Here is a 26,562-nt window from a genome sequence, read left to right as displayed (position 1 = left end):
GTGAAGCCAGAGCAGGGGAGGGAAGATGCATCGTGGTCCTGCTGTCGGTGCCTTTTCCATCTCCCCTCAGGCACCTTCTATAGACTTAAACTATCAGCTCAGACCCTAGGCTCTTCTTTGAATGTTGGTTTTCTTTCATCTCCCAAGTGAATCCACCGTGCCCAATGCTGTCCTCCTGGTCTTCTGTGGAACCAGGGAGGACCTGGGAGATGAGTTTAGCTAGAACTAAGACACAGCCTTAATATTCGTGTATTTATTCTCAGAACATACAAACTCTTCTCAGAGAATAGAAAACAGAAAGTTCACTCTGACTTCAAGGACTCAGCCAGCTCCCCATCCCCACACCTGCTAAAAAATTCCCCGGGTGAGGGATGCCTAGAGTGCACAGTACCCCGTGGCACAGGGGCCATGCACAACTCTACACAAGGCTCTCCACTTGTTTTATAATCCGAAAGGGCAAACAGCTGTCAAAATGACAACAGGAGGCCAAGATCCATACTCCTCAGTGCCAGATCCCCGGGGTCACCTAGGGCAACGATGGTGCTGCAGCTTACGCAGTCACGTCTGTGCCGAAGAAGTCCCAGCCCGGCAGCCAGGTCTGTTCGGTCTAGGAGGCAGTGCCAACTGGCTGCCCCCATACCTGGCAAGAGCTGATGGCCCAATGCAATCCCAAAGCCCGCCGGAGGGGCAGGGCTGGGCCAAAACCTAGGGTAATTTGTTCTCCTTGCCTCCTAGCTTCCTCTCCTCTTACAGCCCCACACTCAGGCCTTCAGAACTGAGGGTCTGGGCCAGGGAGTCTGATTGTTTCCTAAGCCCCCATAAGAGTGCGGACCTGGGAAGAGATGTGAGGGTCCTGAAGAACAGGCTCCAGGGCACAGCCTTGAACCGCAGGGAGAGTGCTGTGTCAGGCAAAGATGGTCTCTTCCCGGCGCTTCTTGGTGAGGATGGTGCCCGGCTTGTGCTGGGCATCGGGGTGGTTGGCTAGCTCTGGGGGGCAGGAGGACACCGGGCTCTCCAGGATGGCCTGCTTCAGCTCATAGAACACAGCAGAGTCCTCTTTGGTGAGGAAGGTGATGGCCACACCACTCTTGCCTGCTCGTCCCGTGCGGCCAATGCGGTGGATATAATCTGGGGAGGGGGAGGAATGTCACTCAGGGCGCCAGGCCAGATGCCCTGGTGAGCAGTGCGTGAAGCCTCCACTTCTAAAGGCTTCATCCTTGCCACCACATCTCTGAGGGCAGTAAACACAGCTCGCGCTGCCTGAATCTGCAGTGCCCACGGTGCTCTGCCCGCTAGCACTGCTGATGGTGGCCATCCTACCACATTAAGACGGGGTGGCCCAGCTCCGTTCTTCTCCATACCCAGAAGACAGAGTGCAATCCCAGGAGCTGGGACAACACACCCAAGAGAGATACAGGGCAGGAGCTCTTCTCACTGGGACAAGCAGCCCTAGGCTCAGAGCTGTGAGAGTTGGCAGCAGTAGCCTCCTCAGTGGAGCTATTCGAGGAGAAACGGGCAAGGAATCTCCCTTTACCTGGACTGAAGCTGCTTTCCCCTGCACTTACCTTCAATGTTTTTGGCCATATCATAGTTGACAACCATAGACACATCTTGGATGTCGATACCACGACCCGCCACATCTGTAGCCACCAAAATATCCTTGGCCCCAGCCTTGAGGTTGGATAGTGCAAACTCTCGCTGCTCCTGGCCTTTTCCACCATGCAGCGTACAAGCATTGTACTGTTGGAAGAATGGTGAGGTGAAGAAAGAGCAATGGGATCATGGAAAGACAGAAGTTAGGAGGGAGTGGACCGGGAGGAGGGAGGGTTGCAGAGAGCAGCAGGGGAGATGGAAAGGGAAAGGAGGCAGAAGAGAACAAGGGCAACTGAAGGAGAGAACAGATGAGCTGAAGAAAGGGATAGGAGAGATTGGGGGGGGAGGGTGAGGGGAGACACAGACAGGGCAAGGTCAAAGGTAAAGTAATCAGGGGTGAGATGTGGAGCCAGACAGATGAGAAGTAGTGAAAGAGAGAATGAGGGTAAGAGATGAGGGTGGAAAGCAGGGACCAAGAAATTTAAGGAAGTTTAAGCCTGAGTGGAAAGGACACACCCTTCCCCTCCAACACCAGTATCAGGAGTAAAGGACACTCATCACTAACATATCCCTCCTGACTACACCATCCTCTCTCCCAAACATAAACAAACACGAAACACTTTGACCCACTCTACTCCATATCCTCAGATCCTGCCAGGATGTGTCTCATAACCTCTCCCTGGCCCCAGCACACTTGGAGGAAGACCCAAGGCAGCTGTGGCTGGCACTGCTGGAATGGACAGGGAGTCATAGCAATCGACCAAGTCCTCTTTATCCCCATCAACCACCCTTTTCCCTCTGACCCTGGCTTGTTAAATATTGGAGAGGTTCAAGAATAGGTAAGCACTGAAAGCAGAAGCCTACGGGGCCCGTCTAGTTTCAGAAAGCAGCACCAAAGAGACCAGGCATTGCTCTCCCCTCCCAGACACACCCCCATCTTCTCCAGGGATTTGGCCAAAACATCACAGCCCTTCTTCTGGTTGACAAAAATGATGATGGGGGGATCAAAGCCTTGCTCCAAGATTGCCAGCAGCTTTTTCCTGGAGAGAAGAGGAAGAGAAAAATGAGATGCATACTACCCTCCACTCCAAGTGAAATGCCCAACACTGATCTACAAACACCAATTCCAGGATCTCCAAAGCCCAGCTCTTCAACATGGCAGAACAGTCGCCCTCCAGCCACCACTCGCACTAAAAAAAGCCTCTTCTCCATTCTGTTTCCCCTGGCTCAGCTGCCCCCATACCTCTTTTCAGACTCTGACATGAGGAAGACCTTCTGTTCCACACGTTCGTGGGGCTTGCCGGCAGAGCCAATGTACACCACAGCAGGTCGCCGAAGATAGCTCCGGGCCAGACGCTCCACCGCTGGGGGCATGGTGGCCGTGAACATGACTGTCTATGAAAACAAGAGGTTCAGCCCTGGGCCCAGGCAGACACATCACACATCCCACCATCAGCACAGGCAGCGCAGCCCAAGCTGCAGAACAGAAAATGAGCCATGGTGTGAGTTTTGACAGAAGTAGTGCCTGACAGAGAGAGAACTGTCCTTTGCCTTCCCACTTCTTTTCCTCAGTGCCTATTCAGCAGAGTACTTTGCATCTTATGCTAACAGGAAGGGCTGAGAGCATTTGCCAGCACCTGTGGCAGGCAGTAGCATGACTGTTTGGAATCATTTTTCCAGGGCTAAGAGGCTACACTGCTAGGACTGTGAGAGGACTGTACATGGTGAGCCATGCCTCACCATTCTGGAAACATGCACTTGCCTAGGGCAAGAAGGGCCCTGGAGCAGGTCTGGCAACTTGCCCAACTTTTCCCAGCCTAGGGAAGCAGCCTTACTTGGCGGTACTTATGTTTTCCTGACTCGAAGTTGGCCAACATCTTCTCAGGGTCCTCAGCCTCATCCGTGTCCGGCTTCTGGTTGCTGACAGGCATGTGCTCCAGGATCTTCTGGACGTCTGGCTCGAAGCCCATATCAATCATCCTGTCTGCCTCATCCAGAACCACATAGGTACAGCGGCTCAGCACCAGGTAGCGGTTCTCCAGCACATCAATCAGACGTCCTGGAGTAGCAATCACTATCTGGGGGGTACAGTGGAATCATGTGTGGCCCCAGCAGGTACCCCTTTCTTCTCTCTTCTGTGAACTATCCACCCAATAGATCCCCAATGCTAAGGAACTTTGACCCCAACCTCCAGTTATGTTTGGTAGTGAAAGTTCCTGAGAAGTGGCATGAAATCACTTGTTGCTACCTTGGATTTTTTTCAGGAATGAATGGGGTCTCTGAGTAAGGTCCAGGGATTAGACAGAAGAGGCAACATCAACAGAACTTTCTTAGACGGAAGAGAGACTAAGCAATACTATGGAGGGGGTTGGATAAAGGGATTACACTAAGAAGCCTACAGAAGACTTGATTCCTACAGCAGACTTCTTGTAAAAAGCTCTCCTCCCCTACCCTAAGAAGAAGGCAACACAAAATCAATGACATGGTCTTTCAGAGCGATTAAGAGCACAGCCTTCACATATGAATCTCAGCTCTGCCCATCACCAGCTGTGACTTTGGGCAAGTTATTAACCTGATTCTCAGCTTCACCTGTAAAATGGAAATACCGTTATCTATTCTCTTTAAGGTGGTTGTGAGAATTAATGATATACAGAGTACAATCCCTGGTGCATAAGTCCTCCATAAATAACGGCACATATATACATACCAGCCCCTTTCTTCATTTACTGTACATCTATGGCAGAAACTAGAAACAGAGCCCCCAGACAGAGAGCCCTCCCAAATGGCGGGCTGGCTGCTGGCTAGGTGAACAAACCTCACAACCCATGCGCAGCCTGAAGCCCTGGTCTTCTCTGGAGATGCCGCCAATGACAGCCACAGTGCGGATGCCTAGCGGCTTCCCAAACTTGATGGTCTCTTCCTCAATCTGCTGAGCCAGCTCACGAGTGGGGGCCAGGATGATGGCGTAAGGGCCCTGGTCTGACTCTTCGATCCTGTGGTAAATGCGACATTCCACAGTTTCATGAGCTTTGGTTCTCATCCAACCACAAACAGGAGCAAGACAAAGTCACTCTTAAGGGCAACTAAAGGGAATGAGGAGGGTGGTGGGAAAAGAATGTAACAATTGCTCTTAAAAATCAGACTCCGGGATAGCCAAGCTCTCCAGGGAGTGGTCCTTGCCAGCAATAAAATCATACACTTCTTTGATATCATGATACAATTATTCCCTAATATCTGACCCAGACTAAAGGCTTCTGATTATAGACTTAAAAAGAAAACCAAATGCTCATTTGCCATTTTCACCAACTGGTGTCAGCTGATGTCACCTGTCAATTTTGGGGAGAGTGGTAATCCAGACCAGCAACGGGATGAGGAAGGCTGCTGTCTTGCCGCTGCCAGTCTCAGCCACTCCAATGATGTCACGATTCTGTAGCCCAATGGGAATTGCCTGACGCTGGATAGGTGTCGGCTCCTGTAGTGACCCAGAGACAGTAACGTGTACAGGCAAAATTATACTACCTGGGTTGCTGCACATGCTAGCACAATGGGAGGACACCAAGCACAGTGAACAGGAATGGGACCCGAGAAGAAACACAATCAACAAACAATACTTCCACCAGAAACTGAGAGACGTCACCTTGGTGCCCACTGGCAGAGACGGCACCGAACAGTCTAGGAACAAAGTTCTCTGTTCTCAAATTAAATCCATACCCCCTAGAATCTGGGAACACTTAAGGCCTTCTGGGCCAATCTGCTCCTTCATACCTTGTAGCCACACTTATCGATGACCTCCAAGATGTGTGGAGGCAAAGAAGAGTCTTTCCAGGATCGGATGGGATTGGGGATCTTGCCACCTTTCGTGGTGATGCTGTAGTCCTCACGGAAGATCCGCCAGTCCCTGTCTGTCATCTCATCCAACTTCTTCTGGGACCAATGCCTATCATCCCAGCGTTGCTTGGCTTCCTTCTTACGAAGTTTGCGGAGTCTTGCCCTGGAGCAGGACACGGGGAATGAAGGGGTTCATATCCTCCATCTCCTTCCTGTAGACTCGGCTCTGCCCAACCACCCGCAGCCCTGCCAACTCACTCCTCCTGCTCCTTTTCTTCCAGCGTCCGCCTCTTCTCCATTAGGTCTCCATAGAAACGTGACTGCTCTCGTTTCTGCTGCTTTAGGTCAATGCCTGCAATGAAGCCTCGCCCCAACAACTGCACCTGGTGCCGTTCTTTGTATCTGGGATTGAGACAGAGGAAGAGGAAAAGAGAAGGAGCTGCTAAGCACAAGCATGGAGGTGCAGACTACCAACATTACCAGTTCCCCTTCCAGTCAGGGTCCTTCATCGCCCAGAGGGCTGGCTAACTACTATTTTACCCATCTCCTCATCCCAGCCTATCTTACTTCTATCTCTGTAGTCACTGGCTCTCTCTAGCAACTGCCTAGTTTAAAAGACCTAGCACTGAGGCCTGAAGACACTCACAGGGGGTTGTAGTCAATGGAAGTGTCCTCAGATGCATCCCACTCAAAGACAAACTTGCGGTCATTGAGATGCCTCGTCCGGCGCCGCTTCTTGATGCCACCCAGGTAACGCTCCTGCCCGGGCACAGAACACAAAGCCCATCAAACAGGAGGCCCAAATCTCATATACAGAGATCAGACTGGCCCAACAACCAAGCCTCCTTAGTGTGTGAGGAGCGTGGGGCCACGAAGACAGAGCTGAGGCCTGCACCTTAATGGCATGCAGTTCCTTGCTCTTATCCTTCTCCTCCCGGATTTTCTGCCGCCCTTCCTCATCCTCATTTCCATTGGTCTCCCGCTCCATCCTCTCCCTGCGTTCCCGACGTTCCCGTTCCTGAGGGTCTTCTGTAGACCAAAGAAAGCAAAGCTGCAGAAGAACTCAGTGGAAGAAAAAAGAGGGCATGGAGGAGATCCAGACAACAGACACCAAATGAGTAAAAAAATGGGGGGGAGGTTTATGATACAAGGGAAATGGAGACCTAACAGAAAGATATTTTTCTCAGAAACTTGCCCCATCCTTCCTTCTTCCAAACTCAGAGCAAACAGCTTTCTAGCTCTCCTAAGTTACACCACAATCCCATTCCCACCCTTCCCTACCCTGTCTAGGGGCTACAGGGTAAGAAAACGAACCCAACATTTTCCTGCCCAAGTCCTGGAACTGTTTCCTTTTCTTCCTCTCTTCCTCAAGCATCCTCTGGCGCTCCTCCACCTCCTGCTGCCGTCGCTTTAGGGCTTCAGCCTCTCGTTCTGCTTTGGAGAGGAACTTGGGCTACAAAACAGATTACAACTGTAAACAACGATCTAGGAACAGGGTAGAGTCACACCACTGATGGCAAGATGGCAGGGAGCCCAAAAATATTTGCTCAGGCATTAAACATGTTAAGGAAAACATAAATAGGCCCAGGACCCTGTTACGGGCTAAACTGTGTCTCCCTCAAAATTCACATGTTGAAGCCCTACCATCCAGTACCTCAGAATGTGACTGTATTTGGAGACAAAGCCTTTAAAGAGGTGATTAAGGTAACCTGAGGCTCCAAGGTTGGGCCCTAAACCAATCTGACTGTGTCCTTATAAAAAGAGAAAATTTGGACACACAGAGGGAAGAGCACGTGAATATGGAAAAGACATCCATCTACAAGCCAAGGAGAGAAGCCTCAGAAGAAACAACCCCATCTGATCTCAGACTTCTAATCTCCAGAACTGTGAGAAAATAAATTTCTGTTGTTTAAGTCACTCAGTCCGTGTGTTCTGTCATGGCAGCCCTAGCCAACTAATACAGACCTTCAAGCTCTTACCTTAGCCTCAGCTTCTTCCTCAGCCTTTTTCTTGGCCAGAAGTTCCTCCAGGGATAATGGCTGGGCCTGAAGATAAAACACAGGACTTCAGTCCATAGAGGCTCTCTCCCTGTGAAGAACAAAGTTGGGCTTGAACTGAAGAGGAAGATGAGGAAAAAAATCCTTCCCCTTTTTACCTTAGGCTTCTTATCACCATGTTCATCCTCTTCATCCTTCCTAGAGTCTCTGTCTTTCCGAGATTTAAAATCTTTTCCTCGGCCAGGAGATAAACTTAAAGGCAAAGGAACAGGAAAAGTCCGTATCACTCTTAGCCTAGCCCCTGGATGAGGCTCAGACTGAGCTTGCCAAAAGAGGATGGAAGTTTTCCCACGACTCAGCAAGACCGGCCCACAGTCATCCAACATGTCCTGAAGCTCCTTTTGCAGACCTGGTCACTCTGCCTGCTCTGAAACCTAACGATGGCCCTATCTTGGCCCCATTCTACCTGAATCTCCTTTTCTGAGACTATTCTCTTCTGGGAAGTGGATCTTCACTACTGATACCAAAAATTATTTCCTCCAAATATTACTCAGCCATAAAAAAGAAGGAAATATTACCATTTGCAGCAACATGGATGGACCTAGAGATTATCACACTGAGTGAAGCCAGACAGAGAAAGACAAATATATGGTATCACTTATACGTGGAATCTAAAAAATAATACAAATGAATTATTTACAAAACAGAAACAAACTCACAGACACAGAAAGCAAACTTATGGTTACCAAAGGGGAAGGGGGGCGTGGAAGGCTAAATTAGGAGTATGGGATTAACAGATACACATGACTATATATAAAATAAACAACAAGAATTTACTGTAGGGACTTCCCTGGTGGCACAGTGGTTAAGAATCTGCCTGCCAATGCAGGGGACATGGGTTCGAGCTCTGATCCGGGAAGATGTTACATGCCGCGGAGCAGCTAAGCCTGTGCACAACTACTGAGCCTGTGCTCTAGAACCCGCGAACCACAACTACTGAGCCTGTGTGCCACAATTACTGAAGCCCGTGCGTCTAGAGCCCGTGCTCCGCAACGAGAAGCCACGGCAATGAGAAGCCTACGTACCACAACAAAGAGTACACCCTGCTCGCCGCAATTAGAGAAAGCCTGCGCAGCAACGAAGACCCAACGCGGCCAAAAATAAATAAATTAAACTTTTAAAAAAATAAAAAACATACAATTAAAAAATTTCTTAAAAAAAAGAAGTTACTGTATAGCACAGGGAACTATATTCAATATCTTGTAATAACCTATAATAAAAAAGAACCAGAAAATATACACGTGTGTGTGTGTGTGTGTGTGTGTGTGTGTATATATGTGTGTATATATATATACACGAAACTGGATCACTTTGCTATACACCTGAAACTAACCCCATATTGTAAATCAACTATATTTTGATTAAAAAAATATTTCCTCCAAACAGCATATGCATGTCAGTAGAAAAAAAAAAAATCCTGCATTACTTTAGAATACACAATAAATTTAGCCGACATGGCCACCCACATACACCCTTCCCAGATACTGCTATATATGTCCTTTCCTCATCTCTCCTTCCTACCAGCCCCAGCAATCTTGCCCCACACCTGCTATAAGCTTAATATGCAAGAGATCTCAACCCCACTGCGTTTGTTGCAAGAATTCTATTCTTTGCCCTGAATTCTAATCTACAGATTCAGGGCCTAATAAAAACTTTGTATAGAAAGTTTCCAGGGCTTCCCTGGTGGTGCAGTGGTTAAAAATCCGCCTGCCAGGGGCTTCCCTGGTGGCACAGTGGTTGAGAGTCTGCCTGCCGATGCAGGGGACACGGGTTCGTGCCCCGGTCCGGGAAGATCCCACATGCCGCGGAGCGGCTGGGCCCGTGAGCCATGGCCGCTGAGCCTGAGCATCCGGAGCCTGAACGTCCGGAGCCTGTGCTCCACAACAGGAGAGGCCACAACAGTGAGAAGCCCACGTACCAAAAAAAAAAAAAAAAAATCTGCCTGTCAATGCAGGGGACACAGGTTCGAGCCCTGGTCCGGGAAGATCCCACATGTCGCAGAGCAACTAAGCTCATGCGCCACAACTACTGAGCCTGCGCTCTAGAGCCTGCGAGCCACAGCTACTGAGCCCGCGTGCCACAACTACTGAAGCCCACACACCTAGAGCCCGTGCTCTGCAACAAGGGACGCCACCGCAATGAGAAGCCGGCGCACCACAACAAAGAGCAGCCCCCGCTCGCCACAACTAGAGAAAGCCCACGCACAGCAATGAAGACCCAACGCAGCCAAAATATAAATAAGAAATAAAAAAAATAAAATAAATAAAAATTTCCGGAACAAAGAGATCAAGATACTGGTGCATTAAGCTACCCCAACAAATATATGTTGTACATTCTGGTTAGAAAACTGAATGGTCCGATGGAGCTGTTCTGTTGGCTGGTAACCTTTTCAAACTAAATTCTACGAACAAGCTGACCCTCAAGAAGTGGTGACTTCACTAACTGGTTATACTTTCTAAAGAAGGTGTATGCCTTCTAAAAAAGACATTTCTACTGTAACTGCCGATAGGATTTGCTATGGAAAACTTACTTTCCCCCGAAGCTGAGCCAGCTGAGATGCAGAGAGGAAGCAACCAGAGCGTTGCCCTGAAGCCCACTCCCACTCCCTCAGGTACCTGGATCGCTTGCGGTCCCGTCTGTGCCCATCCTTATCCCGATCTCGGTCCTTCTTATTCCGATCACGCTCCTTATCTCGCTCTCGTTCTTTGTGCCGGCGTTCTCTGAAGACAGCACATTTAGGAAATTACATGACACTTCCTGAGTCCTGAGTATCCTGCTTCACTGCAGCCCTAAGAAGGTTCCCATGCTCTTTTCTCCCCAAAGTAATATTTTAAAAATTGGAAAATGTGTTTCCCAAGAAGTTATGAGGGAATTCTAAGAAGGTCTAAGAGCTCAGAGCTGTACTGCTAAGTATCAGTGGCAATGACAGGCCATGGATTATGTGAACAGATGAACTATTTTCCTCGATCATCTGGACCTTCATCTTACAAGTTCCCTATTAACCTTTAAGAACTAAGAGAAATGTATGAAAGACTAACGCCCTAATATGGAGGCATCAGAGGAACCAAGAATAAAGGGGTTTGAAATGTACACTCCCTTTTCACGTAACAAACAGAAAATTACTTTACCTTTCTGTAGACTTGGAACGGGAACGGGAACGAGAACGGCTGCCTCCTCGACGCCTTTCCCTTGAACGATGCCGTTTCCTATCTTTAGATGGGGAAGACTTCCGGTCTCGGTCTCTATCCCGTTCTCTGTCAGGAGTCCGAGATCGCTTCCTTTCCTCCTTGGAAGGTGATGCCTCACGGTCCTTCTTATCAGCCAGCTCTCCTGCCATCTGTCGTGGGTAAGAGGAGTATTTATTATGTACTAGGTACTGCTCTAAACTTTTTACAAATAATTTACTTAATCTCAAAACAACCCTCTGAGGTAGATATATATTGGTATGCATGCTTTATGGATGAAGAAGCTGAAGTTCAGATGTATAAAGTAACTTGCCTAAGGACACACGGGTATTAAGTGTCAGAGTTTTAGGCAGTCTGGCTCCAGAGGCCCATTCTTATTCATTAATGCTGTTATTTCTCTGGGATTCCTTTTTGTATATATTCATTTCCAAAAGTATACAATGAATATACCTTATTTTTATAATTAGACTGCAAGAGTATTAAAAGAAATGTTAGTTAATGAATAGTATACTAGCTATCTCTAGAAACATCTTGTTTTGCTTATCTTAGGAGTCTATTGTGTCTGCCAGCCCACCAGGATCAGTCAACGTATATACATCTAAGGGAGATAAGTTCTCTTGAGTTCACAAAGAAAGCTCAAAAGAGAAAAAAGGAGTTTAACTTAGAGGTTTGGGATTATGATCAGCACCTCAAGGAAACCTAAATTCAAACAGAGAAACTCACTTTTACTCAGATTAAAAGAAATGTATTTCTAGTTATACAATGGCAAAAACTTTGTGAAGGGTACATAGGACTCCATACACTTTGGTTTTACGACTTCCTGTGAATCTACAATTATTTTAGAATTTAAAATAAGGGAGGGAGGAATGGAGAGAGGGAAGGAGGGGAAGAGGGAGGAAGAAGTATACCAGAAACTAGAGATCACAGACGTTCTGACTCATGTTCCCTACTCAGATTTTCACAGGCTTGATTATGATCCAGTCCCATGAAAAGTTTGAGCAGGAATGTGTTCTGTCCCCACACTGCCTAGGGGACATTGAACACCATGCCACACTGTCAACTGTCCTTCAGACTACAAAATCTACTTCAGCCAGGTGCCAAATTCAGACAGCAAGTCTGAATCTGCCTCTATTCCACCATCACCACCACCACCCCTAAGCCTCACGATATATTTTTCAGAACTTACTTTAACCCCAAATGGTTCCAAGGAAATAACAGTTCCCTAAGCTTTAGCTTACGGTCCCCCTTTCCCATGTAATTCCTGCCATATATTTTTAAGAAGGGAGAGTATGTAAAGAAGAGAAAAAAATGAACAAGTAGCACTTTCGAAAGGCAGAAACAACCCATTTTACCTCAAAATTGCCAGTACATCATGCATATCACATGGAAATTATACTTATGTCTCGTCCACTTATAGCCCTAAGAAAACAATCCAGGGACTTCCCTGGTGGCACAGCGGTTAAGAATCTGCCTGCCAACGCAGAGGATACGGGTTCAATCCCTGGTCTGGGAAGATCCCACATGCCGCAGAGCAACTAAGCCCATGGGCCACAACTACTGAGCCTGTGCTCTAGAGACCGCAAGCCACAGCTACTGAAGCCCATGAGCCTAGAGCCCGTGCTCTAGCCCATGCTTCACCTCAACGAGAAGCCCACACACCGCAACGAAGACCCAACGCAGCCAAAAATAAAAATAAATAAATAAAATAGCCCTCTTCTATTGAAGAAAAAAAGAAAACAATCCAGAAGAAAGGCCATCTTCTCTATAAAGCATCCTGGACATCAGCATTCTTTCGACAAATATTCACTGAGTACCTGGTGGGTGCCAGAAACTATTCTACGTACTAGAGATACAGCAGTAAACAAAACAAAGTCTCTGATCTCATAATGCTTAAATTCCAGTGAAGCAGACAACAGTTAGGCAGAAAGATAAGAGAATTTCAAACAGTAATGAGTGCTAATGAAGAGAGTAAAACAGGGTGACATGATGGGGAGCAGTATGAACAAGAGATAGAAGGCTCTGGAAAGAATTTTTTAGATGACATGTAAGCTGAGACTTGAATGATGGGAAATAGAGTCTGCAAAAATCAGAGGAAGAATTTATTGGGCAGAAGGGACAGTAAGGCACTGGGGCAAGAACTAGCTTAGCATGTTTGCCAAATAAAAATAGACTCGTGTGGGACTTCCCTGGTGGTCCAGTGGTAAAGAATCTGCCCTGCAACGCAGGGGACGTGGGTTCGATCCCTGATCGGGGAACTAAGATCCCACATGCTGCGGGGTAACTAAGCCCGTGTGCCACAACTACTGAGCCCGCACACCTCAACTAGAGAGCGCGTGTGCCGCAAACTACAGAGCCCACGCGCTCTGGAGCCCGTGCACCACAACTAGAGAGAAGCCCACGTGCCGCAACGAAGATCCTGCGTGCCACAACGAAGACCCACCGCAGCCAAAAATAAAAATAAAAAATAAGTAAAAAAAATAAAATAGACTCGTGTGAGGAATTCCTTGGTGGTCCAGTGGTTAGGATTCAACGCTTTCACTGCTGGGGCGTGGTTTGATCCCTGGTCAGGGAACTAAGATCCTGCAGGCTTCATGGCAGGGCCAAAACAAATAGACTCATGTGGCTCAGTGGCAGTGACCAAGGGGGAAGACTGATTCGCGATGAGTTCAGGGAGGTAGGCAGGGGTTAGACCATGGAAATGTGTTTCAGCCCAGGGTAAAGGAACTTGGATTTTAATCTAACTGCAGTGGGAACCTTAGAAAGGTGTTAAACAGGAAGTGATGTGGTCTTATTTTACATTTTCAAAGAATTACTTTGGTGACTTGCAAGAAAATATACGGTAGGGAGGCAACAGTGGACACAGAACCACTGAGAATGCTATTATAGTAGTCTACACAAGAGATGACAGTGGCTTGTTCTAGGAAAGTGGCAATGGAGATGAAAAGAAGTAGAGGGCTTCAGGGTACATTTTGAAGGCAGAGCTGATAGGACTTACTGATGAAGGGAGGAAACAAAGAGAAGAGACAAATGTAACTCCTAAATTTACGGTCTGACCAACTGGTTAAATGGTTCACGGTGCCATCAGTGACCAGAGGAGACCGGGGAAGGGAAAGACTTAGAAGAAATCAAAAGTTTCTCTTTGACCATATTGAGTGTAAGATGTCAATAAGAAAACCAAGTGGAGATTCCAGAAAGGCAGTTGAAAATGTAATTCTTCAACTCAAGAGAGAGTCTGGAGACAGTAACTTGAGTTATCAATATATAGATTGCTTTTAAAACCATGGGGCGCTAAATGATATTACCTAAGTAGGCATTCTAGTTAAAGAAGAAATTAGAAGAGGACCCAGGACTGACCTCCGGAACACTGTAACATTTAGAAGTCAGGAACAAGAGGAGCCAGAGGGAAAAACTGGAAAGAAACAACAGCCAGAGAGAAATAAGAAAAAATAGTAAAGTACAGCATCACAGAAGTCAAAAATGTGTTTCAAGGAGGGAGGGGTTACCTGTGTCAAGTGGAGAAAGACTAGAAGATAAAGGAGTGACCCTTGCATTTGGAAGAACAGAGATGGCTTGGCGACCTTTGACAAGAGCTGTTTCAGTGGCATGGAGGGAGTAGAAGGCTGAGTGGAGTGAGCTTAGAAGAGAATGAGAAGTGCAAATAAGAAGAAAGTAAACGTAGGAAACTTTTATTATAGGTTCCACTTATCACAAACCTCCACATCTTTGAGTTCCTCAGTTCTTGTAGGGCAGGGGCAGAGTCTTTTTTTCATTCAATGAACTATGTACTAATCAAGCATCCACTATATGCAAGGCACCATGCTAGGCGCTGTGTGAGTTACGAAAGGAAATCAGGAAGATCCTGTCCACAGGAAGCTTACAAAACAATAGAGGGTTATGAGACACATAGCAAGATGCAGGCTCAAATGAATTATTGCAAGGGTTCAAAGGAGTTTACTTTCACTCGTAAAAGGGAATTTGGAAAGACTGTAGAGGAAGTAGCTCTTGAGCACTGACATATAGGTAGAATTTGAAGATGTATAACTGAAGGTGCCAGTAAGAAGTCATTCCCGGAAAAAGAAATAATACAGGAGGCGCAGAGGCGGGAAAGCATGACTGGTTCTGGGAGAAAAACCAGAGTTTCAGTTTGGCTGGAGCAAGGGCTACTCGAAACATGAAGGAATAAAGTCGGACTGAGGGTATCACAGGTGCTGTGCGCGTGGGAAAAGGTCTGACATGGAACATCGTCCAGGGACCTGCCCTGTGCCCCCAGGAGCCAACACTCCCGCTGGGGCCCGCGCCCTTTCGCTCCTGCCCACCAGAGCTTTCCAAGCTCGTGCCCCTTCCCTGAGGCGTTCTTCCCGTCTTATCCCGGAGACAGGAGCCACCGCTGTGCCCTCACTCTCGCCTTCTCTGCAAGCTCCTGGAAAACGCTTCCATCGCCCGAGACTCACCACTCTTGAGTCCGAACCGCCCAACGCGGCCTCAACGTCGCCGAGCAGTCGCCATCTTCCCCATTTCCTGGTCGCCGGGCTGCTCCCCAGGCCGCGCGGCAAGCTGGGAAGGCGAGTTCCTGGTGCTGGGCAGCGCAGGCCGAGAACGAGGGCCTGAAAACTACCAATCCCAGAATGCACGGTGAGAGCGTCGGCCCCTGGCCGCGGGGGCCGCTGGGCAATGTGGTTCGCCAAACATTTGAGTCTGCGGGAGGAAGAGTTTTTCGTGGGCCGGCTTTTCTCAAAAGGTTTTTCTCTCCGCGGTCGCAGTCCTCCTGGAATATGCTGGTTTTCCTAGAAACTGTAGTTAATGACATCATAGCCTGTGGCTTACAACGGAGAAATTTAAGGCCTTCCTTAGATAGCAATAGCACGTAATTATAACTGGCAACTACAGTGACAACTATAAATACCGTTTATGGAAAAGCGTTTTTACAAAAAATCTTTGAGATAGATTATTAGCCCTATTTTACGGGTGGACAAACTAAAAGTTAAGTTACAGGAGCAGCCTAGTATTTCCCAATGAGGGTAGGACAATTCACGGTATGAGACTATCCCAGGTTTAGGAGGACATTTTAGCAACCCTGGCCAGGCGGTAGCACCCTGGTTAGTGTGACAACTCAAAATGAGCCCACACAATGGATTCCAAAGGCCTCCTGGAAGGATGGTATCTCCTGGGCTGTGGCACCTGGTTTTCTCAACATTCCAGATAGGACTTGCCTTCTTCACTCTTTGGCTGTTTGGAATCTGGCCAGTTGTTTGGGTTATCTTAATACTTTTTTGTTCTTTCTTTCTCCTAATTCCCTCTTTTCAGTCCTCCAATGAGATTTTTTTCCCCCGAAATTGTACTTTCACTTTGTTTCTCTTTGGTCATATGGCTCATAATTCTACCCCTCTTCCTCCCAAACAAAAACAAAAACTCTGGCAACTTCTAGGACGGTTTAGATAGATACCAGGAAGTAACTAATGCCTCTTTCCTTCCCTTTTTCCCATCACCAGCTTTTTGGTTTCAATCCCACATAGCTTTAGTTCTGGTTTTTCTCTCTGAATGTGTTCAGTTCTACTGAAGCAGAGCCTAGGATAGGCCCAGATAATCCTAAAGCTCTGAGCCTCAAGCATAAAGGCCCAAAATAACCCTGGGATAGGCACATTTCTGCTCTTAGAACTCTGCAGCCTTTGAGCTGCCCAACTTGGACCTCACAGAGAGAATGGAAAAGTTGTCTAAGGTCTGTTGGGTGTAATTCACCCAGTGAACACCGGAGGGCTATCCACTCACAGAATGGAGCTAACAATCAGACCAAAGGTGTAGAGCTGCAGTTGTATTTAATAAGTACTGATACCTCCTAGTACCCAACTCTGTGCTGGACACTTAACTTACATTACTTTTTTTAAAAAATTAATTTATTTCTATTTTTGGCTGCGTTGGGTCTTCCTTGCTGCACGCGGGCTTCTCTCTAGTTGTGGCGAGTGGGGGCTACTCTTCGTTGCGGTGCGCGGGCTTCTTACTGCGGTGGCTTCTCTTGTTGTGGAGCCCGGGCTCTAGGCACACGGGCTTCAGTAGTTGTGGCACGCAGGCTCAGTAGTTGTGGCTCACGGGCTCTAGGCGCATGGGCTTCAGTAGTTGTGGCGCATGGGCTTATTTGCTCCACGGCATGTGGAATCTTCCTGGACCAGGGCTCAAACCCGTGTCCCCTGCATTGGCAGGCGGATTCTCAACCAGTGCCTCACCTGGGAAGCCCTAACTTTACTTGTTCTTCTAATAGTGTAAGATGGGCATTATCTCCATTTTACTGATAAGGAGATTGTGGCCCAGAAAGATTCTAAGTCCACATAGCCAAAAGAATGGAGCCAGTATTCAACTCCAAGTTCATTTAATTTCAGAGTAGATACTCTTTCCCCATTTCCAGGCTACCATTCTCAATCATCTTTAAAGATCAGTAAATTGAGACCCAGAAAGTTGATGAAGCTTGTCCAAGTTCAGAGCGGCAGAGTTCCCCTAGTACTGGTGCACACCTCTCTCACGGCACATGTAAGACGTTGAGCTTCAATGATACTTGCATGGTTTTTCCTACCCTGCTAGTTCTTTCACAAATATGCATCTTTGGAGATGGAGACAGAGGGACTACATTCTAGTAAGGACCATAGGGAGAGAGTCTCCTAGTTAGGTACCACATGTCTCGCAGTAAGGGACCCATGGAATTACAGTTAACATTGAGACTGGGTTTGAATCCCGACTCTACTACTTAACCAGAGTATGATCTTGTACAAGTTATGTGGAATCTCTGGCTTTTCCATTTCTTCTTTTATAAAAGAGGGATAATTATACCATTTGCCACACAGGCTAGGATAGCAGAGCAGTAAAAAGTGCATGTTCTGTAGAGAACAAACTAGTGGTTACCAGTGGGGAGAGGGAAGGGGCAATATAGGGGTAGGGGGAAAAGAGAGTTATTATGGGATTATATGAAATCATGTGTGTGAAACTTTTGAAAATTGTAAAGCACTATAGAATGTGAAGACTCATTCAATTTTTAAAAAGTGAAAAAAAAATTAAATGGTTAAACTTTAAAAAAAAAGTGCATGTTCTGGAGCCAGGTTGCCTGGATTTGTATCCAGGTTCTATCACTTTCTAGCTGTGTGACCTGAGGCACATTAATCTCTCTGAACCTCAGTTTCCCTGTCTGTAGAATGACGTCAGTAGTACCCCATAGCGTTATCACAGGAATAAGTAACATATAAAGAACTTATAAGCAGCCCTGACCCATAGTAAACATTTAACAAATGTTAGCTATTTTCATTTATGAGGTTAAATGTGATAATGTAGAGAGGATCGGGAATTTGGGATTGGCAGTTTAGGACGAGAATATGAAAAAGAATATATATATATATGTATAGGTATAACTAAATTACTTTGCTGTACAGTAGAAATTAACACATCGTAAATCAACTATACTTCAATAAAATTTTTTTAAAATACTAAATTGAAAAAAATGTGATAATGTAGGTAAAGCACTCAGCACAATACTGAGGACATAGTAAGTACTCAATACACAGTAACTATTTCCAGTACACTATGAAAGTTGGAAAAAAGAGCTGTAAGCAGCTGAAGAGAAGGGATGTTAAGGCCCCTGAGCTGCCATCAACAGGCCATGGACTTGGAAGTTGCAGAAAGCAGAAGGCATCACCTCGCCTTGAACTCAGAGGAGACCAGAACCCTTGGAACCTCCCAGCCTTGGCTTCAGTCTGTCTATCTTCTGCAGGGGTTGGGATCTCAGCAGCTTGGATCTCCTTCTGACGATTCCACTGAACCTTGTCTCTCTCCTCTAGACTCTCCACAGGGCAATGGTTCTCAACCACGAGTGATTTTGCACTGAGGGACATTTAGCAATATCTGGAGACATTTTTGGTTGTGACAACTTAGGGGTGTTACTGACACCTAGCTGGTAGAGGCCAGGGATGCTGTTACATCCTCCAATGCACAAGACAGCCTCCACAACAAAGCATTATCTAGTCCAAAATGTCATTTGTTCTGAGGTTGAGAAACCCTGCTCTAGGGCTAAGGAGATCTTCATTGGCTTAGCAGGACTTGGGTGGGGAAGGGGATGAGGCAGGGGGTGGGGCAGAGGGAGGAGATCCTTGTTGCAAGTGCCAGGGAACAGTGGAGGCAGCCACTCTGCAACCCACAGAAAGGACCTCAAGACAGCTTTTCCTCATTATCGAAGACCAAAGGGAACAGAGACAGGAACTAAGAATACGGAGCCAACTTCTTTATATGTACTATATTGTTCAGTAATAAATAGGTTTTCTTCTTTAAACACAGAACATATAACAGACTGAAACACTCCCCCCTCCCCCCGGTTCCAAAGACAAGAGTCTATAAAACAAATGCCAGCTATACTGCCCTAAGGGCAGAAAAAGTCTGGTGACCCCCACCCAGCCCTGCGTCCTGCAGCACCACCACCCCCATGCTGCAAGAGAAGGGGGTCTGGGGCTTCTCCCTTGGACCCTGGGGACTTAGGTGAGAAGCATGTGAATGTATGATGTCACCTCTCCATGAGGCATGGGCTATGCAAAGATGAGGTTTCCTTCTCATTGGTTCTGACCAGCTCCTGCTCTTCTGATTTCAGTTACCAGTTACGAAGCACCTGGGCTCAGCTCCCAGAGGAGCTGCCTCTTGGCTTCCCCACTCTCCATTCCTCTGTGGCCTCCTCGGAGGGGAAGGGAAGGGCTCAGGGACCCCTCCCATCCCCTGGCCTGCATGGAAACGCTGTGTGGAAGAGGCATGATGCTGAAGGTGAGGCTCCTGTAGGCCCCCAACCAAAGCCATGAGGCCAGCATGCCCCCCCAAAGCCCCACACCTTTCCTGCCTCTGGAGCGGAGGGCACTGGGGCAGCCGGCCCCTCCACCACCTAGTGCCTGGCTTGGGGTGTGATGGTTCTTTCGCAGTGTCAGGTCCTCAAGCTGGGCCTGGCTCTTTCCTTGTCCCATCCCTGTCTCCTTCCAAGCCCTCACCGTGGCCATCTGAAAACCTCACGTCCAGTGTCCTAAATTGTCTCCTCCTCCCTCTCCCCATGCCTCTGCAACCCAAGGGGGGAAGTGGGAGGTTGTCTCCCTTCTCCAACCCCAACTTCACATAATGGAACAGCTTTTGGCCTTTTCCTTCTTGAAGGTGGAAGAGATGAGTTCGGAACGACTGGGGAGGTGGAGCAGTCGCTTGGAGAGGCTTCGGACAGGGCTCTTCGGGGGCACTGGGCTGGCCTTGTTCAGACACACCGTGGACGCCGTCCGGAAGATGCTGTGGATACTCTTTTCTGAGGTGAAAGCCGAGCCTTCCAGGTAGATTTCTGCACCCAGCTGCTTGGCTATTGCACAGCCCTGCGGGAGGAGTGAGGTCATCAATGCAGTGACCCAAAATGGCTCTGAAACACTGCCTTCTAAGGTTAGTGGTCCTGCCCAGGGCTGCTCCGATGGACCCAACTGCCAGTCTCCCACCACCACCCTCTGCTGATTATCTTCTGAAGGTGAAGCCTGACTGCACCTTAAGTCACCTGGCACACTTTTTAAACCATACTGATGCCAGAACAAGTAAATCAGAATTTCTGGGGGTATGCCGAGGCGTTAGGATTTTCAAGAGCTCCCGAGATGGTTGTAATGTGAAACACTGGTTTAAAAGAAACGATCCCTACACTCCCATGTGCATAAGAAGTTATCCAGGGACTTAATTTAAAATGCAATCCCCATACTTTTCTCCCAGAGTGACTCTATAGATAAGGAGTCAGGAATTCTAAAAAGCACCTCTAGTGATTCTAATGCAGGCGGCACACACAGGAATGGCTCACCTGCCAAACTATAGCATGAATCTGGGTAAACTGGTACCCAGCACCTCTATCCAGGTGACTAGTTTCCTGATTACAGATGGCCCCACAGAACACCAATTCTCTCTTGCCGTAGTGAGTGAGTGTAAGCAGGGGCCATATTTCAAGCCCTCTCCTGTAGCCTTCCCCAACTCAGCCCCCAACACACACGAGGGCCCCCCGCCACACCACACACACACACCTGCTCGTAAGAGATGGGTGCCTGCTTCTGGTGGGACAGCTCCATCAGAGTGCTCAGGTCTGTTCGCAGGTCTGTCTTACAGCCAATAAGCAAGACGCGGGTGCTGGGACAATAATCGAGGATTTCCGTCCTCCACTGAAGAGCCGTGCAAGAAGATGGGAAGGAGGAAGGAAGGAGAGTCAGTGGCTGACGGACACCCGGAGAAACCCAGTTGGCAACATCACACACACCATCCAGTATACCACCAGCTCAGCCCTCCCTCTGAGTCACAGCACCACCACTGCACTAACTACATCATCTTCCTGCCCATGAGGGCTTTGGGGCCACAGGAATGCTGTCCCAAGCGTCTGTCCCCAAATTCAACAGCCCAGTCACCAGAGAGAGCACAGAGGCAAATCTCCCACTCTCTGCCAAGCATATGGGGCATGGGTCTGCCCCCTCAACCCAAAGGGCTTCACAAGTCCAGAAAGCCAAGAAGAAGCCAACCGGTCTCTTTCCAAGGGAAGGAAATAATCCCAGAGTCTTCTGGGAAACTAGGCTGGTTCCACAAGCTTTCCTGGGACTCCTCAGTATGGGCAGACCTTGCTACTCGGACCAAGGCATTTCCTACCAGCAGTTCAGCTCAGGCCTGCCTGGCTTGCCCAGTCCAGAAGGCCTGGGATCAAGGTCAATGAAAGCTGCCACCAAAAGGCCCCGTCCCCGACCCTCAAACCATATCACCAGACGGTTCTCTACTCTCAATCCCTCACTTCCTGAGTCTCAACACTTCCCTCCCTTGCTGGGCCTCTGACAGAGCAGTGCAGGAGAGGGGCAGAGGCAGGATGCAGAGGGGACTGGAGATCTGGGTTCTAGTCCTGGAGCTGTAGCTAATGTGGCCTCAGGCAAATCTCTGCCTTCCCTGGCCTCAGTTTCTTCCTGTTACACAAGAGGGGATTAGATGACAAGGTCCCCAAGATTCCTTTTTGTTCTCAGGCTGAGCTAGAGATAGCAGAGTTTATCCAGCCTTACCTTCTTGAGTGCACTGTCCACTGTCTCTGGACGGCTGATATCAAAGCATAGTAATACTGCATCTGAGTCGCTATAGCAGAGTGGACGGACATTGTCATAGTAGGGAGATCCTGGTAGAGAGGAGAGAGAGCTGATGGTGAGCCATGGCATTCTCCCTCCCTACAGGCCTAAACCAAAAGAGCCCTGGGAATACCATGCTTGGTCCCTTAGGTGAGATGGCCCCACCCATGCCCCAGGGGAATGTGCTCCAGTGCGAAGCTTGGGACCTGACCGCCTTCTGCGGTACAAGAATATCATCTTCCTTAGTCCTAAAAAAGGGAAAGGGGGCAAAATAAAAGGGAGGTGGAGTATAATTTGGCCCTGTCTGGATCTCCTACAGTGGGCTTAGTTGAAGGTCCACCAGTTTTCTGAGTCCCAGGGGAAGCTGCTCCCACCCCTACAGAGAGACCAGACCTTGTTTAAGGTCTCTTTTCTAGAGTCTGCCTGCTGCCCAACCTCTGCTCTAGGGTCTCCCCAGTGAAGGAACAAATCTGCCTGTTACATAAGTGGCTGCCCTGCTTCTTTGCCGTGGGGTCAGAACTCTAGGAGGCTGGCAGGGGAGGGAGAGCCTCAAGAATTCAGTGTCCCACTCCTCCCACCCAAATCAGCTTACGCTGTAAAGGGCAAAAGGAAAGCTGTAGCCCCTATCCCAAGATCTCAGGGAGGCGTTCTCAGAGACAGCAGCACCAATAGCTGGGATTTAGAGGTTTGAATAAGGGTCCTTCACTGGGAGGGGAGTAGGCAATGCAGACTCAGGTGGTCCAATACGGGAGAATGCTAGGGGTTGAACCTGCCCCCTCCACCCTGGGGAAGGAAGAGTAGCAGATTTGGAACCCAGACAATCCGTGCTCAGAATAGCAAGCAGCCCCTCTCCCTGAACTGCAATTGCCATGGAAACTGGGGGGAATCCAAGCTGAGGCGGTGGGTGGGGGGGCGGGTTAGTTGTTAAAAAAAAAAAAAAAAGGAGTAAAGGGGAGTTGGGATAGCTGCTTGCTCCTTCAGCAATTGGTCCCCATCCCTCTCTGAGATGGGGTCTTATCACAGCATCACTGAGCAAAGGGAGCGCTGCAGCACTGGGGAAGGGGGAGGGGAGGAGGCCTCCATTCTGGCTCCAAGCGATCCCCCTCTCCTAAGACCAGCAAGTGAATAATGGGAACAGGTTCAACCCTGGCCCCAGTGCTGGGAAGCCCCATCCCACACACCCCTGCTTCTCCTTCTCCCTCGTGGGCACTTCATTTGAAAGAGGGAGTTTGAGGATGACTGATAGCCTGCATCCTTTCAGAACTCGGGGGGTGGGGGACGGGTTGGGGGGATGCGACACAGGGAATTGCTGACTTTCCATTATCTGGACTGGGATTCAAGGGCTGCATTCTGACTGTGGGAGGAGAAGGAGGGGCTCTTTGGGGTGGTGGTAGCGAAAAGAGATGAGCTGCAGTAAGATTCTGGGAAGATTGAGAGGTGGGCAGAGTACAGCAGACGAAAAACCATACATCATGCAGCCAAGCTGCATTCCAGTCCAATCCAGCCAGCACAGCGCAGTCCAGGATAACCAGAATCCTGCCTCCCAGCCCCTGGAACTGCAACGGAGGAAAGCATACCTCCGTTGAGGTTGAGGGATTTCTGTTTTGTTTCGGGGAGTGGGGAGCAAAAGGAAGTCTCATTTTCTGTTTACCCATCCCCTACCTCCAATCTTTCGGGACCTCAAAATTGGATGCTGGGAATAACAGCTCTTTGGAGGAGTAGGATGGCATCTTTATATGTAACAGGAAACCCCTAGTGATTTATAGTTCCTCTTAAACTCAGCCTGAATATGCATTTTTTGGAGAGAGGTGGATTTTATTTTCTTTCTCCTATTCCTGGCTTTTAGTCCTTAATTATGACTCTGAGCTCAGTCTATTATAAAAAGGGCTGGGCTAAAGAGATAATGAAGAGGTCGGAATCAAAGCAATGGATAGACTAGCACTGAAGGTTTAGGGATGAGAGGCTTGAAACATATTGCTTTCTACGATCCAGAAAGACAGAGCATCTTCTACCTCAGCCCAGTCAGAGCCAACAGCCCCCCCCAACTATGTACAACGTGACCATGCCCCGTATTAAGCCCCCACCCTCCAAAACACTGACGATGCATCGCTTCATCCCTCAGCCGCAGAGGTATGACAGTGGGGCTGAGCTGCGGCAGGCAAGCAGGCAGCAGTGGCCTGAGATGGAATGCAGGAGAGAAAACTGAGTCAGGAGCAATATTTCCCCCAAAGCAGGCTTGTCTCCTTGCCTCACCCACAACGGCCTCCAGCAGCACTGCCTCCGGCCTCTTCTTTGGCTTTGCTCTGGGGCAGTAAAGCCTGTGTGTGTGTGTGCTGGGTGGCAGGGAGTGGAAATGGAGAAGCCCTAACTGCCTCCTCCAGTAGTCTTCCGGGGTCCATCCACCTCACCATCTCAGCCCTCTGAAGGATGGAGCCAGACCCAGAGAAGTGAGTAGCTTCTGGGGTTTATCCACTCTGAACCCCTGGACCAGCCAACTGAGTTGGCCAAACTCTCCCCACAACCCCAACCAAAGAATCTTCAGGTCCCCTTCTTTCAGTTTCCAGCAAGCACCAAACTCCTTCTCCCCATCAAAGAGGGAAACAATTTCTAAACGACAGCAGCTGCAGCAGACCAGTAGGGGTGGGAAGGCGGGGACTTGGGGCCAGCAGTCTTACCTGAGGTGTCCCAGAGACTGAGCTCCACTCTCTGTTCCTCTGTCTCCAAGCAGGCTGTGTAATTCTCAAACACAGTGGGCACATACGTCTGTGAAAAGAGAGGAACTATTCACACCCTGGGCGTCCCTACCCTTGTAACCCTCCAGTTAGTGCTGGCTACACAAGAAGCCGCTCATCCTAGTGAGACACTAAAGTGTCAGGAGATAAGGAGAGGAGGGGATACCTGGGGCAGGAGGGACCACATGGGACAGAGGGAGGGGAGTGTAGAGGCACAGACAGTTTGCTCCATCAGAGTAAGAAATGTGAATGACTGCCTGCCAAGGACAAGCCCCCCATATCCTAGATGGTCAGGGAGACACACACAAAGATTCCTCTTGTCCCCAGATTTGTCTGTCTTCCAATGTCACAGCCACAAGCCAATTCTAGCGCTTTATCTTTTCCCCACAAGCCCCTTGGACCAGCAGGGCAGCAGAAAGGAGCAGCAGAAGCCTGCCTGGGGACAAGCGCATAGAACCTTTGAGGATGGGTGAAGGGACGGACAGGTATTACGTCAAGAAAAAACCCCAGACTCTCAAATGCTTCCAGTTCCCTCTCCCAAGAGCAGACTCCAGGATGAAGGGAGGTAGGAGGGGATTTGATGGGGGGACCTATGGGTGAAGAGGTGAGGAGGAGCCTTCGGGGCGGCAAGAAGTGGAACAGGTCTCAGGGGAAGCTAAGGCAGGGCGGTCCTCCAGCCAGAAAGCGGCTGAGGATGGGGAGGGGTGGGGCGGGGTGAGACAGCTCCCCTGGGCGGGTGGGAATCTACCCCCAGCAGGCATGCGGGCAAGGAGGAAAGCTGGCCAGCCGTCGGGCGAGCAACTCACCTCGGGATAGCAGTCTTTCGCCAACACCTGTAACATAGCTGTCTTCCCACACTGCACATCCCCCACCAGAACGAGCTTACATCTGGCCACGATTGGCTGGGGGGCCCGTCTCTCCTTCATTGCTGCAGCCTCCGCGGGACCTGGACTCGGATTCAGAGAGGATAACGTTGCGCCAGGTGCGTCTCAGCACACGACCCAGCCCGATTCCCTGTGTCTCTCCAACTGAAAAAGAGGCCGGCACAGCCGCCTTATATCACCCTGGCTGAGCCAATCACAAGAGGGGGCGGACTCTGCCACAGCCAATCCCTGAGGTGGGATCCCCTCCAGCAGCCAATGGCAGGAGGTTCTGAGTCAGAGCCCACTTTCTCTTTCTCTTAAAGCTCTTTCCCTTTCTCTTAAAGCTGCACCTTTGCTTCCTCTGAAAGGGGATTCCCACGTTGTTTTGCATTTGTATTGGGGTTGGGAGTAGGAGGGGGAATGAAGCAAAATTTAATGGTCTTGTGTGGCCACCAATTAGTGTCAAAAACAAACTAGCAGGCGCAAGAGGGAAGAGATATGGGAACATATGTATATGTATAACTGATTCACTTTGTTATAAAGCAGAAACTAACACATCATTGTAAAGCAATTATACCCCAATAAAGATGTTAAAAAAAAAAAACTAGCTAAGAATGTGGATAGTGAGGTCAAGCTGGACTTGTCCCAGGAGAAGAACAGGACTTGCCTAAATTGTAGACAGGTGACACCCCTTGGGGAAGGGGCGGTCCCAGAAATTTCTGACCCCTCTGTTCTATCTAATCCCCACCCAAACCAGTTCCCACAGAAGCTCCTGCTGGACCCCTTTATCAGCTCCTGCTGGACCCCTTTCAACTCCCGTCTCTTTCTCAGAAATCACCTTCATCCAAAAATAAATAAGTTAAGAAACTTTCTTGCATCATCTGGAAAAAACCCACAGAGCTCCTGACCCACAGATGGGCAGAGAGAAAGGAATGAGGGAGTCTGGCAAGTGGGGATGGGAGCAAGGAGTAGAAAACAAAGTCGCTGTCTGTTCCGCCAGACAACCTCTCACTCCAGGCCTGGCAGGAGCTGCTTTAGGAGTGTTTGTTCTGCTGCTTGGGTTCAGCTTCCTGGATGAATCAGGCACAGGTCCAGTTTCAGGGTGACACCTACTGACGCTGAGGTACTGCGTGTGTCACCTGGTTAAAGTCCAGAATGGAAGACTGGGACTGGGACTTTGGGGTTAGGAAGCT

General features: G+C 48.8%; 2 protein-coding genes across 3 annotated transcripts; both read right to left on the bottom strand.

Annotated features, from left to right (window-relative positions):
• Positions 1-238: 238 nt before the first annotated feature.
• On the bottom strand, positions 239-15,230 carry DDX23 (DEAD-box helicase 23). Of its 2 annotated transcripts, none has more exons than XM_032646254.1 (17): positions 15,115-15,230; positions 10,607-10,815; positions 10,094-10,198; positions 7,577-7,670; positions 7,401-7,466; positions 6,736-6,874; positions 6,317-6,450; positions 6,068-6,180; positions 5,680-5,823; positions 5,359-5,584; positions 4,920-5,065; positions 4,409-4,586; positions 3,429-3,671; positions 2,837-2,988; positions 2,525-2,633; positions 1,566-1,885; positions 239-1,128 (listed from the first exon to the last, which is right to left on the bottom strand). In XM_032646254.1, the coding sequence occupies exons 2-16, from the start codon at positions 10,813-10,815 to the stop codon at positions 1,586-1,588; spliced, it is 2,358 nt and encodes a 785-aa protein (XP_032502145.1). In that variant the 5' UTR covers positions 15,115-15,230; the 3' UTR covers positions 239-1,128; positions 1,566-1,585. The 2 variants fall into 2 exon arrangements, with proteins under 2 accessions (XP_032502145.1, XP_032502144.1); XM_032646253.1 differs by having other exon boundaries at positions 1,566-1,740.
• A 3,691-nt stretch (positions 15,231-18,921) lies between these two features.
• RND1 (Rho family GTPase 1) lies at positions 18,922-25,537 on the bottom strand. Its single transcript, XM_032645696.1, has 5 exons — positions 25,313-25,537; positions 24,450-24,537; positions 21,715-21,824; positions 20,707-20,841; positions 18,922-20,025 (listed from the first exon to the last, which is right to left on the bottom strand). The coding sequence occupies exons 1-5, from the start codon at positions 25,430-25,432 to the stop codon at positions 19,780-19,782; spliced, it is 699 nt and encodes a 232-aa protein (XP_032501587.1). The 5' UTR covers positions 25,433-25,537; the 3' UTR covers positions 18,922-19,779.
• Between the last annotated feature and the right edge of the window lie 1,025 nt (positions 25,538-26,562).

Source organism: Phocoena sinus, chromosome 10, assembly GCF_008692025.1.
Source record: "Phocoena sinus isolate mPhoSin1 chromosome 10, mPhoSin1.pri, whole genome shotgun sequence".
NCBI lineage: Eukaryota > Metazoa > Chordata > Mammalia > Artiodactyla > Phocoenidae > Phocoena > Phocoena sinus.
The sequence above is the reverse complement of the archived record's forward strand: the minus strand, read 5'-3'. Positions and strand labels throughout refer to the sequence as shown.